General features: G+C 34.7%; 1 protein-coding gene across 5 annotated transcripts in view; it reads left to right on the top strand.

The window, feature by feature from the left end:
• Window positions 1-15,655, top strand: part of LOC150102179 (heterogeneous nuclear ribonucleoprotein U-like protein 1) — a 323,967-nt gene that overhangs the window by 232,251 nt on the left and 76,061 nt on the right. For all 5 annotated transcript variants that reach the window (XM_090399724.1, XM_090399723.1, XM_090399727.1 and 2 more), the window contains one exon: window positions 3,242-3,397. In XM_090399724.1, coding sequence (XP_090255850.1) covers window positions 3,242-3,397 — 156 coding nt within the window. The remainder of the gene's footprint in view (window positions 1-3,241; window positions 3,398-15,655) is intronic.

The following is a 15,655-nucleotide window of genomic DNA, read 5'->3' as shown; positions in this document are numbered from 1 at the left end:
GTTAGTTAACTGAAAGTAGTATTTTTCTGAAAGAGTATGAACAACAAAACCACCCTGACACTGCTTCTGTCCTGAAGACAGAATACTCCAGATCACCTCTCCATTGACTGGTAGGCACCAACACTCCAAACAGTATTGCAAAAAGCTAAACCCAAAATTTCACATATACCAAAAAAAGATCCACTGTGTTTACAAAAACCTTTTCTTATGTCTGACATCAACAGCAAAATCAAATCCAATAAATCTGGATGAAATTGATGCAGCTCTCAAACTAAAACAGGTAAAGCTCCTGGTGTTGATGGCATCATTTCAGACTTCCTTACTCACCCTGGCCTAAGCAAAATCCTGGCTATCTAATTTCTTCTCCTCAATAATAAATAATGAACAACTCCCAAAACTTTGCCATAGCCTTGCACAAACCCAGCAAGTCAATTAATGACCCTGACAGCTACTGTCCGATAGCATTCCCCTGCATTCCTTACAAACTTTTTGAAAAGATGCTATCTTGCCCATTGAACCGCAGGGTGGGTTTAGATGGCATTAACTGTTATGACCAAGTCCTGGCCTTCACAACCCACATAGACACTGGATGCCAAAAGAGTTTAAAAATAGGTATACTATTTTCATAGACCTAACATCAGCTTGTGACACAGTATGGAAGAAAGTCTTACTGTATCACACAGCAAAAATAATCAATTATCAAAAACCCTAAAGCTACTAGAACAAATGATCTCCAATAAGAAAATAATGGTTCATTTGAATTCACAAGAAAGCAGAAAATTTATTCTACAGGACAGATTGCAAGTATCTGCATCTCCATTCAAAGTATCCAGGTGGTGATATAGCAATCACCACCCAATACAATACCTTATCTGGCTTGTGGAAATACTTGATGGTAGTCCCTAGGACTGGTGGAGAAGACTGGAATGAGCTGCAAACTACAGACAGGTATACTTGATTACAGATCTAACTATCAAACTAGAATTCAGTCTACCGCTACACCTGGAACCAGGTAAGCAGATTTAGGACCAGACGGGGCTGCTTTGCCCCACTTACTATATCTTTGGAATTTCACAGTCACTCTTTTGAGTGCGTGGCGCTGTGCAGACTATGCATCATACCATTGTTGATTGCCACACATTCCTTCCCTGCAGGCCTCAAAAACTTGCCTTTACTCCCAGATAGATGTCATCGATTAGATAACTGAACTGCTAATCAATATAGTTTTTGCTCGATAATTTTTTTATTTTCATCCATATGCTAAATAAATAAACAAATTTAGCATTTGAAAGCATTTGGGTGACTGTTGATAGAATCAGGATGCAAAATCTGTAGATAATATAATGACTGTGATTTGATTTTGTTAGCTTAAAGATAAGTGTTATTTTTTATTTAAATCCCATTGAAGGTTATACATGTAGTATCTGTTAGTACTGTGGGTGAGTTTTGTTCAATCCGACCCAAGTCTCCACTAACACTGGTGGTCTCGCACCAGATGATGGAAAGATTGTGATCTACTACCTGAAACTTCACAAATAGTGATTTGTAGAGTCTATGGCTATATCTCGGGAGATTTAAATGACAGGACCCATGTTCTGCAAGTAACTGATGCTGAACTTAGGTGAAGTCTGGTCTGCAGCATCCAAATCCTTTGCCTAGGCCCTCACAATGGTAGGCCTGTTAGTCGCCCTTTCCAAGACCTGGCAGAATTGTTTCATTGTTGTCAGGAATAATAAAGAGCCCACCCAGCATTTATTTCCTTTTCATTTGTGACATCTGTAAATCTAGTCTGCAAACTGGCTGCTGGATAGCATATTTGGCAAAATGTAATGGCAATGCTTTATCAAGCTTCCAGTTCATTTTGCAAATAATCTTATTTAATAACAAACATAGGGAGGAATATTATCATAGCATGGAAAACAAGCTAATATTTTTAACAGATGTGCCTGGAATTAGCCCAAGTTCAATAGCAACTAATAGTAGCTTCTTTACACACTACCCATTTCAAGGATATGTTTATTGGATAGATGAATGTTGAGCAAGAATAATATACTTAAAGAGTGAGAGAAGAAATGGAAAGTATGAAAAATGAGTTGAGAGGGATGAAACAAAAGATTAGAGAACTTGGAAAGTCACGACATGAGACAAGCATGTTTTTTATTTAAATCCCATTGAAGGTTATACATGTAGTATCTGTTAGTACTGTGGGTGAGTTTTGTTCAATCCAACTCAAGTCTCCACTAACACTGGTGGTCTCGCACCAGATGATGGAAAGATTGTGATCTACTACCTGAAACTTCACAAATAGTGATTTGTAGAGTCTATGGCTATATCTTCACATAATGTCCAATGGGGGAAAACCCACTAAAGAGAACCTCCCTAATCATATATTCTACTTCTCCCATATTTTGAAATTAGGGTAAAATTATACTCAGATGAGACTGTTGTGATGTGCTTTCATTCTTTCCTCACATCAGAAAGCTGTTTATGTCCCATATATCCATGAGTGAACTAAAAAATTCGCAAAGCTAAATAAATTTATACAAATTTTAAGTCGCACATTAAAAACTGAGACACCTTATCCTTTCTCTTCTAGACACTCCTTTCCTTGAAAAAAATATAACTTGCTTCCTTTCTGAATATATTCTCATCATACTTGCCGAAAATTATTTTGCTTGTTTTAGTATTATTTTTCCCTATTATCAGTATAGACTTATGCCAACAATCTTCCTTGTTATTTTATTTGGAATGTGTAGTTAATGAATGTAACAGTGTAGTTGAAGTTAGTGAATCTAACTTCAGTGAATGAGACTAAATTGAACCATGAAATAGTTATGTGGATTTCACTTCATAAAAGTGAATGCAATTTGTGGGGAAAAATTTGAGTTCTGTGGTGTTGAAACTTTTAGATACTTTATTTTCAACAAAATTACTGTACTGAACGCTATTATGATATCAAAAATGTTTTTTGATAGATTGCACATTTGATAATGTTATATATTGAAAATTGTGTAAAACAATCATGTACTTTACTTTGCTTCATCACCAGTACTGCTTTCTTAAGAAAAATTTATAGATGCTTGTTAGAGTTATTATGACTTCTTTAAAGGGCAGAATTTGTGCATTCATTCTTTCTCTCTTTATTTGGCTGAGAATATTTTTTTAAAAAATTTCAATTTTATATATAGAGAAAATAATAGCGTAATCATTTTTTATGTTGCATTATTTACTTTAATTTCAGAACATGAAATCTGATACAGTCGAAATTGGATTTGCTAAAAATGGAAAGTTCCTGGGTGTTGCTTATAGGGTTTCAAAGGAGCAGTTGGGTTATAAGGCTTTATATCCACATATTCTAACAAAAAATTGCTCATTTGAAGTTAACTTTGGCCAAAGAGTAAGTGAAAATTTTTGAAAGATTATTTTGTTAACTCACTTGTAGTTGTAACTTTATTTATGATTATCTGATTAATGCCATAACCAGTTTCTGTTTTAATGATCTAAACATAGAATAAAAACACACTATTGTTTTTATTATATGTTTCATGTAAAACATATGTATTATATGTTTATAAAATAAACTATTTTTATTTTATTTATTCTTTTTTTTAAGTACCCTTTTATTATTGTTTTTTTATTAATTTTTTTTTTTTGTGGTGCAATAGTTAACCTTGTTTATCAGCCAACTTTTTTTTTTTATATTAAATCAATTTGATGCAATACAACATTTTCCACAGAGAATTTTAAAGCAGTGTCAATTTCAGTGACTGAATTTCTGCCAAGTTAGTATATGTAGTGATATAGGCAATAATTTTTCAGTGACTCATTGGTGAACATGAACACAGAGCTAACATGCATTTGTAGAAAATCAGCACGTAATTTGTTGACCAATTATTTATGTGAGTTCTTCCTGTCATCTATTTTAAGTCAAGTGGCCAGTTCCGGTCTCATGCTGTTGTTTATACTGTGCAGAAACTTTCTTGAAATTGTTCATCATGGTCTAGATTTCTGGGAAAACTCTAAACTCTTGGGGGGGGGGAAGCCTTGGTTATTCCAATTTAATAGAAAGGGAAATAAAGATAACTGCAGTAGTAACTAGAAAATATTTAAAAAAATGTTTAGAACATCTAAATTGATGTTTAAATTGACTAGTTGCTGCAGTTATCTTTATTTCCTTTCTATTAAATTGGAATAACCAATGCCCCCCCCCCCCCCAATAGTCTAGAGTTTTCCCAGAAATCTAGACCATGATGAACAATTCTGAGAGAAAGTTGCTGCAGAATTCCATGTTTATATTGTCTTCTGGTGTTTTCCTATTCCATAGTCATTTTTCAGCAAGGGTAGATAGGTAATTGTGTACTTTTGCTGGCTCTTGCAAATATTTGTATTGTGCAACTTTATGTGTTGAAATAAATTATTTAAATCCATAATATGGATTAGTGATAATTCAAAAACGAAAGAATTCTGAGGATGATGGTGATTTCTCAAAAAGTAAACAAAATTTAATTGATTCCGACATTGCTGCCAAAAGAACAATCACGTGTAACTGGAAAAACAAGAAACAAAAATTTTAATTTAAGTTGGGAATTGAAATTTGCAATGATGGAAAGTAAACAATAAGCTAGTGAAATGTCTTTTGTGTAACAAAGTTTTTAGTGATAAAAAAAATTATACAACTTTAAGCAACACTTTAACAATTTTCACAGAGAATATGATCTAAAATTTCAGTTTGATAGCCAAAATATGTTTAGTTAAATTAGCTGCATCAAATCACAACTTCATGAACAAAAGAGCTGCCTAAGAAGGTGTTTTCATGGATGGAACTAGTTACATTAGCTAACTCTGAAGTAGCTTGGATTCTAGCTCAAAAAGAGAAATAATTTTCTTTTGTTGAACTAGTAAAAGAAATTGATTGTGGCAAATGAAACCTTTTTGGTGAATAATGATTCAGAAATGAAAGATATATTCTTCAAAAAAAGTAAATAATTTACAATTAAGTCGAAGACCGATTGTCTGCAGAATGCTAGAGTTTAGAGAAAGACAGAAAATCAGTTGCTTGAACATCTGAAAGACTGTATTCTTCTTTAGCACTAGATGAGCCAACAGATGTTAGTGACACTCCGCAGTTGATATCTTGGATTTGATATGTGAATTCAGATCAAGTTATGGAAGAAATGCTTGGTATTTCTGGATTAAGAGATTCAATATGTGGAAAAGATATCTTTGAAAACTTTCTTGAAATGTTAAAAAAATTAATCATCATCAAATTCCTGACATGTACCCTCAAGGGGTGTACAGGATATGATAGTATTAATGAAAAAAATTATACATCATTACTAACTTCCTATCTACAATTTTCCTCCAAATCAGTCTGTTACTTGTCAAGACTCAAACATTATCAGATGTTATATTTCTGTTATCTAAGGAATATTGTATCTTATCAATCCACCTATATCTTGGTCTTCCTCTGGGTCGTTTTCCTGCCAACCGGGCAGAGAACACTTGTTTTGCTAATCTTTCCTCACCCAGTCTGTTTAAGTGACCATACCACCTGTGATTAGCTCTGCTAACGCATCCCTGTATGCTAACAATGTAAAGTTCTTTCCTAATATCCTCATTTTTAATATGATGTTACCATTGATGTCATCTGTTCACACCTCTAATCTTTCTCAGGACGATCATATCTACGTCTCTAGTCATTGGTCAAGTGTTTTACTTCTGACCCAGCTCTCAGATCCATAAGTGAAATTGGTTTGAGCACTGTCTTGTATACAGCTAATTTAGTGTTCCTACTAATTTCTCTCTTATTCCATATGAATTTATTCAATTGACTTCCTACCATACCAGATTTATTGATTATGTTGTCTATTTCCATATTTAATTTACCATCTTCACTAAAAATCATGCCTAAGTAGGTGAAATGTTTTACTTGTTCCACAGGTTCTCTGTTCACAACTCAGGTGACATTTTCAATGATTCTGGCTATTTCCATTGTAGTTTTATTGCTGACCTTCATACCATATCTATTACAACAGTTATTCAATTTAGTCAGGGAATCTTGCAGATTTATTTAGAAGTATAATATTGTCTGCATAAAGCAAAGAGTGTATAATATAATGCCCCACTGACACCATATAACTGTAACGTATTGTGAATAGCTTCTGTCTTGGCACCTTGTCATATGCCTTTTCGAGATCGACAAAACTTAAATACAGATCGTTGTTATATTCCCATGATTTCTCAACTATTTTTCGTAAAGTGAAGATCTTATCCTGATAACCTCTATTTTGCCTGAATCCAGCTTGTTCTTCACCAAGCTTTTCTTCCACAATTCTTCTCAACCGTTTCTTAAGTATATTTGCATAAATATTACTGGGAACACTCAGTAGGGAAATACCTCTGTAATTCTCACATTCAGTTTTATTTCCCTTTTTATATATGGGTACTTTGAAAGCTCTACTCCAATCATCGGGAATTCGTTCTTCTGTCCAGGCCTTCTGAACTATGCAATGCATCCACTGTAAGACTTTTATACCACCATACTTCAGCATTTCTGGTCGAATATGATCTACTCCTGCTGCCTTTCCACATTTCAAGCCTTTGATGGCTTTTTCTGCTTTAAGTATGGATGTGTATTCCTGACTGTATGCCTGCTGATTATTTTTTGCTACTGTGTTATCACTGCTTGTTTCAGCAATTTTTCGAAGTAATTACTCCATACTTCAAGGATATCTTTTTCTCCCATTTTCATGTCGCCATTATCATCTCTAACTCCTTTTACAGCACTCTTTCCTCCATTTCTATGCTTCAACAACCTCCAGATTATTTACCACCTTCTTGATATTTAATTTCTATGTTCTTGCGTTCTGGATCTGGATTTAAAAAAAAAACTGGTTTCTGTCATAACAGAATTGAAAATTCCCCTTAAATTGAAACTTTTTCATTTGATTTTTTTGATTTGCACACTTTCTGTGTGAAATGATGGCTCACTTGAATAATTTGAATACAATGCATCAAGTAATAGTTAAAGCGGAACCTCCTTGCAGAACAGTTCCAAAAGAATAATTTCACACATTTTGTGAAGTGTTTCATGACTATTATTTCTCTGATGCCAAAGATGATCTCTAAGGAAACTGGATCAAAAGTTTGAATCACGTTTCTCCAAATTTGAAATATGTTTGATTTCTTGCATGATTGATTTAGCAAATTCAGTAAGTAAATTGCAAATTTTTTGTCTTTGGATAAGTATATATTTGAAGAAGAGGTGCTTACCCTGCAAAGTGTGGAACACATAAAAGGTAAGCAAAAATGTTCTCTCAATGAGACATGGCTCACTATTCTGACAAATGAGTCTTCCATATTAAGGTGACAATTAAAAAATTATTTTCCATGTTTGGATCTACATGAGTATGCGAGTCAACATTTTCCATAATAGATTTCCCCAGTCTAGACACAGACAACTTATTGACATTTAGATGCAGAACTAAGATGCTCTTAGATATTAAGTCAAATTTCATGAAATGTCTTGATGAAAATTCTCATCAATTTTCACTTTGATGGTAATGATTCATGTTTCAATCTTTATTATGTTATTTTTGTATAATGTAGCTAACATTGATTTGATATACTGCAGTTGTAGCTATTATAAAATAAGTTGCCTACCCCTGGCTTAGATATATCCTTTTCTAGTTCATTACAAAAACCCACACAAAATTGTGTGTGTGCATTTTTTCCTTACTTCTCATTTAGCAATCTCACTGTTTCTTTAGTCTATCTTGGAATTTAACCATTTGTCGTTACTTTTGTTTTTATCATCTTTTCTATTTCTTTGTTCCAGTTTTACGGTCCTCTTTTTTTAATGCGTTAGTCTTTATTCCTAAGCTTTCTCTTACTGTTTTTGTGAGATTTATTTCAGATTTTCTATTCTTCTCTGTCATTCTATAGTTAATTCTAGAGTCTCAATTTGCGTCCATTTTGATTACATATATCTTCACCAAATCACTCTGTGTTTGATCACTATTTCCTGTTTTGTACTCTGGCATATACGTCAGCTGCTAGTAGTAAATGGTCTGTTTTATTTAATTTATCTATGATTTTCTTTGTAAAAGATTTTACTGTCTTCTTTCCCCCTCTTCTGGTGCATGTGCCCCAAATATTATTTGACCTTAATGTTTTGAGTCTAATTTCTATTCAGTAGTTATAATATACAATATTGTTCTTTCACATATTTATGTATCATTAACCTGTCTTTTTTTTTTTACTCCATTAATTTTTATATAGTTATTTGTTTATTTGGTACTTTTTTGCTTTTTCTTAGTTTCTGTTACTATACTTATTTTTACATTGACTTGGTTTAGTTAGTTTGGCTTTGTTTAGTTCAATTGGTTCTTATTCTTTGTGTGTGATTCTTCTTACATCCCAGTTGCAATTTTCTTTATATGTCTCTTCTTCCTGTTTTGTTTACCTTTTCTTGATAGTCTGACTTTTCTTTGGCTAAATCTTGAATATATCAAATTTCCCCAGGACAGGTTAGTAGCCTAACCTTAACATTGGATAAGTCCAGTGTTAAGGTTGCTGTCTAATGCATCTCGTGATTCTGCCTATTTTCATTGTCTTTGTCTTTTTATTGCTGACCTTCATACCATATCTATTACAACAGCTATTCAATTTAGTCAGAGAATCTTGCAGACTTGTAGCGCATTTATTTAGAAGTATAACATCATCCGCATAAAGCAAAGAGCTGACATTAACATCTCCAATTTTGTTATCAGGTTTAATACCACTTTCCTTCATAAAGTGATCCATATAGATAATGAATAATAGAGGGGATAATGTACATCCTTGTCGCACACCAGATTTAACATTAAACCATCTTCCTGTACTTCCTTCAATTCTAACTGCTGACTTTCAACACAAATAAAGACTAAGTATTGCTTGATATAATGCCCCATTGACACCATATAACTGCAGCGTAGTGAATAGCTTCTCTCTTGGCATATTGTCATATGCCTTTTCCAAATCGACAAAACTTAAATACAGATCTTTGTTATTTTCCCATGCTTTCTCGACTATTTGTCGTAAAGTGAAGATCTGATCCTGACAACCTCTATTTAGCCTGAATCCAGCTTGTTCTTCACCAAGCTTTTCTTCCACAATTCTTCTAAACCGTTTCTCAAGTATACTTGCATAGATCTTGCCAGGAACACTCAGTATGGAAATACTTCTGTAATTCTCACATTCAGTTTTATTTCCCTTTTTATATATGGGTACTATGAGAGCTCTACTCCAATCATCGGGAATTCGTTCTTCTGTCCAGGCCTTCTGAACTATGCAGTGCAGCCACTGTAAGAGATTTATACCACCATACTTCAGCATTTCTGGTCGAATATCATCTACTCCTGCTGCCATTTCACATTTCAAGCCTTTGATGGTTTTTTCTACTTTAAGTATGGATATGTATTCCTGACTGCATGCCTGGTCAGTGTTTTTTTATCACTGTGCTGTCATCACTGCTTGTTTCACTTAGCAGTTTTTCAAAGTAATTACCCCATACTTCAAGGATATCTTTTTCTTCTGTTTTCATGTCACCTATATCATCTCTAACTCCTTTTACAGCACTCTTTCCTCCATTCCTAAGCTTCTTCAACAACCTCCAGAATATTTTGCCACCTTGATATTTATTTTCTTTATTCTTGCCAAAGTCCTCCCATGACTTTTGTTAAGCTAGTTTTACACACTGTTTAGCTTTCTTACATTTGTCTCTGTATTCTGTAAGAGTAAAAGCTGACTTATTTGCCAGGAACTTTTGATATGCTTTCTTCTTTTCCTTCACTGCCTCTTTAACTTCCTGTGTCCACCAGGGAGTTCTGATTTTTTTATCCTTGCACACAACCTCACCACATGCCTCTCTGGCAGAATCATTCAATGTTTTCTTCAGAGTTTGCCACTGAATCTCCATGGTTTGATTCCTGTTCTCAAACTCTTTCATTTTTTCTTCAATAATCTCTGTGTGTTTTAGTCTACAGTTCACATCTGAGAGCTGCTCAACTTTTATTCGCTTTAAAACTTTCTTACATGTTATTCTTTTCAATATGAAATTCAATTTTATCCTGCTCAAGACTAAATAGTGATCACTTCCAATTTCAAATCCTCTGTACACTCTGGTGTCCTGCACCAGGAAGAAAACATCACTATCAACAATAACATAGTCAATGAGACTTTTCTTATTCCTAGCCTCTTCTTTTCATGTGAATTTATGCACATTTTTATGTTGGAACATGGTGTTAGTAATAACCAGTCCATGTCCTCAGCAGAAATCCAACAGATATTTGCCATTATTATTAGCTTTGCTCTTTTCTCCAAATTTTCCCAAAATATTTTTGTATGTCTCACAGTCATTTCCTACTCTGCTATTTAGATCCCCAACAAGGACCAACTTTTCCTTTTTCATTGTGTCAGTTGCTCTTTCTAAAGCGTCAAAAAAAAAATCCTCCATTTCTACCTTAGTAGAACCTTCTGTGGGACCATAGGCACAAATAAGTCTCATTGTCCAGTTCCCCATTCTCATATTTGCCCACATTATTCTACTCGAGACTGACTGTCATTCAAGAAGATTAGCCTCGTATTTTGTGTTGAATACTATGGCTACTCCTTCTTTTCCTTGATTATCATTGCCTGAATATAACATTTTGTATTTATTGCTCAGAAAGATCTCACCAGTTTTTGTCTTTTTTGTTTCAGTCACCCCTATTATGTCGATCTGGTACTTATCTAATTCCTCAGCTAGCTCCATTTCTTTGCCATTCAGGCTTCTTACGTTGATAGTACTGATCTTTAACTCTGGTGATGTTGAGTTGGTGTTTGTTTTCAGATTTGTTCCAGTAGCTGACTTTTCGCTGTTCGCCCTGGTTCCCTGGCGAAAACAACGGGGGCCTTGTTTAACCGGGCGACGCCCCAGCCGGCAAGAAATTTTGTCATGTTGTACCATCATTTTTTATTTTGGTTTAACCAATAAGAATACAATGTGGTCGGCTAAATCCCAAATTGCCAGCCCATCCTCGTTCGTTCAGTATCAAAGTAGATACCCAACAGGGTTCACCACGAGAAGGTGAGGATTGGACATTAGGTCAGTAGCCCTGGTCGGTTCTCCGCATTCGTTTAAAGGCTATGTGCAGGTCTCCTCTCAGTTATACAGCTTTGACCCTTAAGCACCCCTACAATTAATATTGACTATTTAATTCTAAAAACATGGATCAAATGAATAGAAGTCAATTTTTCTATTTTTTTACCTAAATTTTACACAGTCTGACAATCCAAGAAAAACACTTTACCCTTATGAACTATTTTTCAAGTTTTTTTATTACTTTTTTTATTGATGTATGTTTTAGGAAAAAGCATTCTACACAAAAGTCCACATTATATTTGCTGCATTTCCATGCTGTCTGTTTACATCTTTTCATGGCATATTCATGTCATTTCTCAGCTTGTGTTTTTTCGTAGCACATAGTATATTTTCTTTATTAGAAAGGATCGTTTTGTTTTCGAAGTTCTTATTCTATTTTTGTAATAAAACACCGTGGCCCCAAGCAATTTTTTTCCTAGTGTTTCAGTTTATGTGTTAATGTAGCTTTAGAAAAATATATTTGAGAAACTAAAGGATAACCCAAGCAGAACAGTAATATTTGGATGTGCAAATGACATATGCCTAGTTTGAGAAAATGCAGATTTGGTTGGTTGGTTTATAGTTTATTTGATACAAAAACTACAAAGGTCATACTGTACCATACTAAAGGTTATAACATTAGCATTTAAAGAAAAATAGTTTCTCAAAGCCTCATCTCTAGGTAAACAGAACTGCTACAGAGGGCACAGCAACACACAAGGTCAGAGGTGCAAAAATAGTTAACAATATAAGTTAATACATAATATATAAAACACTAAGCCAAGGAATGCAGTATCTACATATATGTAAGATTATAATAGATGCCTTTATAGCAGTACAAAAATAGGCAAAAAGGGATTATTATACAATATGCATGGATGAAAATTAAATTTAGCAATGCAGTAGAAACAGAATTTAGAATACAAATAAACAGAATTTCTAGAAAGTACACAAATAGGTAAGATGTCCTACAGCACTACATTATTCGAAAAATAAAGTAGTAAATAAGATGCATACACAAAATGCATGTTAAGTGATGCAATATCTACATATAAACAAAATTACTGCAGAGGTTTCAGCAGTACATAAATAGATAATTATAGGTTAACATATGTATACAAAACAAGTCAAGGTAAGCAGTGTCTACATCTAGTAAGATTATAACAAACATTATTTTACTAATAAAAGGAATTATTATACAGCATTGATGCATAAAATTTAAGTTTAGCATTATGGTATTTACATATTAACAAAGTTACAGCAGGGTGATACAATATACAAAAATCAAGGCCTATGGTAATACATAATTGGTCAGATTTAACCTAATGGATAATATGTATGTATAAAAGTTAAGTTAAGCAAAAAAAAAGTATTTACATATAAACAAATTTATGGTCAAATGTGTTTGTACAAATTAATTCTTTCTAAAAAATTAAATACATCATGCAATTCGCCTGAGTCTGCTAGCATTTCCCTGAGTGTATATGGCTTGGTTAGATAGGTCAAAATTTCATTCCTCTCTTGTATAAATTTTTGACAATCTATCAGAATATGATGAATAGTGAGATGTGTGTTGCATTTTTCACATATGGGAGGGTCATCAGCTCTCAGTAAATGAGAATCCATAAGGTGACTGTGACCTATGCGGAGCTTAGCAAGGACAACCTCCTCTCTTCTCTTTTTACGTTGACTAGAATGCCAGTGTTTAATTTCAGGTATAATGTTAAATAATTTGTTTGTTGATGTTTCTTGCAATGTTAACTCCCACTGAGCAATTATAAGTTGTCTGTATATGTAGTCTGATTTAGCAGCTGCATCTGCAGCCTCATTTCCTTTGATTCCGATGTGACTGGGAATCCAGCAGAACTGAGCATCGAAATTAAGGATTTTCATTTTGTGAAGTAGGTGTAGCACTTCATAAAGTACTGGATGAGGATTATACATAGGAGAAGAGAGCTCAATGAGTCTGTATAAATTATACACTTTTGGTAGCAGTTTTCTTTTATATGCACAAGTGCAAGCTGAATGGTATGTAACTCTGCTGTATAATTACTGCAATCAGGTGGGATATGAGATAATGTCAGGAAACACAGCCAACATAGGTGTTAGTTCTTGTCAATATATAGATGGGTAAGAAATCAGCGTGTGCTGCTTTGTGTGCATTAAACAATTGCAGGTAGATGGATGATGGGTATAAGATTTCTGTAGCTGACAAAGTGAGAGGTTGCAGGATGGTGTGCAAACCTGCTATGGAGGAATGCTGTTATGTTTAGTGTAGCTAATGTTGTCAACATTTATACTAACAGTTTGCATGATTTCTTTAACACACATACCAAAAGGATGTATAGCAGTTTGATGTGCGTGATATTGAACTTCCCAATGCAGAGAGAAGATACTGTTCCATGTAGGGTGATCTGGGAGAGATTTTATTTTTAGGGCGTAATTAAGAGGCAACTGTTTTCGTCGAAGTGATATAGCCAGTTCATTTGCTTCTACATAGAGGCTTGGAGTGGGTGAGGTGCGAAAGGCACCAGTAGCTATCCGTATACCCTGATGATGGATGGAATCCAACCATCGTAAGTTACTCTGTCTTGCCGAACCATAGACTTGGGACCCATAATCCACCTTTGAACATATAAGTGCACGATAAAGATGGAGCAATGAAGTTCGATCAGCATCCCACTCAGTAGAGGAGAGAGAGCGAAGGAGGCTCAAAGTTCTTTTGCACTTTTCTCTTAGTTGACGAATGTGTGCTAGAAATGCGAGTTTTCTGTCAGAGATGAGTCCCAAGAACTTGGTTTCTGTAGTTCCTTGAATAACAGTAGGTCCCATTCTTAGTTCAGGATCTGGGTGATGAGTGCGTTTTCGACAGAAGTGTACACAGATACTTGCATGTTGAAAACCAAAACCCATTATTAAGAGCCCACAGAGAGACATGATTAATTGCTTGCTGAAGTTGTCTTTCAATTACCCTCATGTTATGTGAGTGACAGTAAATTGTGAAGTCATCAACATATAGAGCATTGTCTACAGTGGGAGGAAGCTGTTCAATGATTGAGTTGATTTTAATAGCAAAAAGGGTTACATTTAAGACAGAGCCTTGGGGAACACGTTCTTGAAGATATGGTTGAGATAGCGTACTTCCCACTCTGACTTGGAAAGTTCGCTTGGACAGAAAGTTTTTAATAAATATAGGGAGGTGTCCTTTGAGATCTAGGTTATAGAGGTTTTTTAATATGCCATATCTCCAGGCTGTGTCATAAGCTTTTTCCATGTCAAAGAAAACAGACAAGATGTTCTTGCTTCAGAAATGCATCTCTCATACAAGTTTCTAAACGAACCAAATGGTCTAAAGTTGATTGATGTCTACGGAAACCACATTGTGTACTGGAGAGAAGATTGTTCCTTTCTAAATACCAGAGAAGTCTGGCATTAACCATTTTCTCTAGTATCTTACAAAGACAGCTGGTCAGAGCAATGGTTCGATAATTATTTGCTTGTGTTGGATCTTATCCTGGTTTTGGGATAGCAATGACAAATGACTTATGCCAAGAATTTGGAAACTCTTCCTCTGCAAGTATTCTATTGTATAATAAGAGAAGAAGATCCATAGAAGATGGTGGTAGATGTTTTATCATTTCATAATGGATGTCATCAGGACTTACTGCACTAGGGTGAGATTGTAGGAGAGCTCTTTTTAGTTCCTCCTTGACAAATGGCTGATTATATGGCTGAAGAATGTTGGTAGAAAAATTAAGCCTTTGTTTCTCTTGCTGCTCTTTCAGCATTAAAAATTCCGGAGAATATGAAGCTTGCTGAGATTTTAGCAAAAGTTTCTCCTAAAGTATCTGAAATAGCTTTGGGATCAGCAAGAACATTCCATTATAGTCTAAGGTGGACAAACAATGTGTACTATATCTGCCTTTCATTTCGTTAGATGCCTTTCATCTAACGTCTTACAGAATGTGCTCTGGCTCGAGCACGCTTGAAGGTTATTAAATTTGATGTGGTGGGGTATCTACGAAATATGCTCCATGCTCTGTGTTGATCTTTTTTTGGCTGCCTGACATTCTCGGTTCAACCAAGGCTTTTAGACTGGAAATCGAGATGATGTTTTTGGGATGGAGGTTGTTGCTGCCTGGACAATGCATTCTGTTATATATTTTACAGCTTCATTGATAGGTGTTTGACTGATGGCATCAGCATTAAATTTTGCAAGATAAGAGAAAGTGTTCCATTCAGCCTAATTCATTTGCCATATAGGTATCCGTGTGGGTGAACATGGTTCCTGTGAAGACATTGTACAAAGAACAGGAAAGTGATCACTTCCATATATGTTCTCTTCAACGTCCCACATGAGCAGTGGAAGAATGGAAGGGGAACAGATTGTAAGATCAATTGCAGAATATGAGCGGGTAGGCATATGGAAGAAAGTATTGAGTTTATTATTTAGAAGGGAAAGGTTATTATTATTAAGAATTTTTTCAATGCTTC

The sequence above is a fragment of the Typopeltis vanoorti genome, chromosome 10, assembly GCF_054136105.1.
Source record: "Typopeltis vanoorti isolate ZY-2024b chromosome 10, IOZ_Tvanoo_1.0, whole genome shotgun sequence".
Lineage (NCBI taxonomy): Eukaryota > Metazoa > Arthropoda > Arachnida > Uropygi > Thelyphonidae > Typopeltis > Typopeltis vanoorti.
The sequence above is the reverse complement of the archived record's forward strand: the minus strand, read 5'-3'. Positions and strand labels throughout refer to the sequence as shown.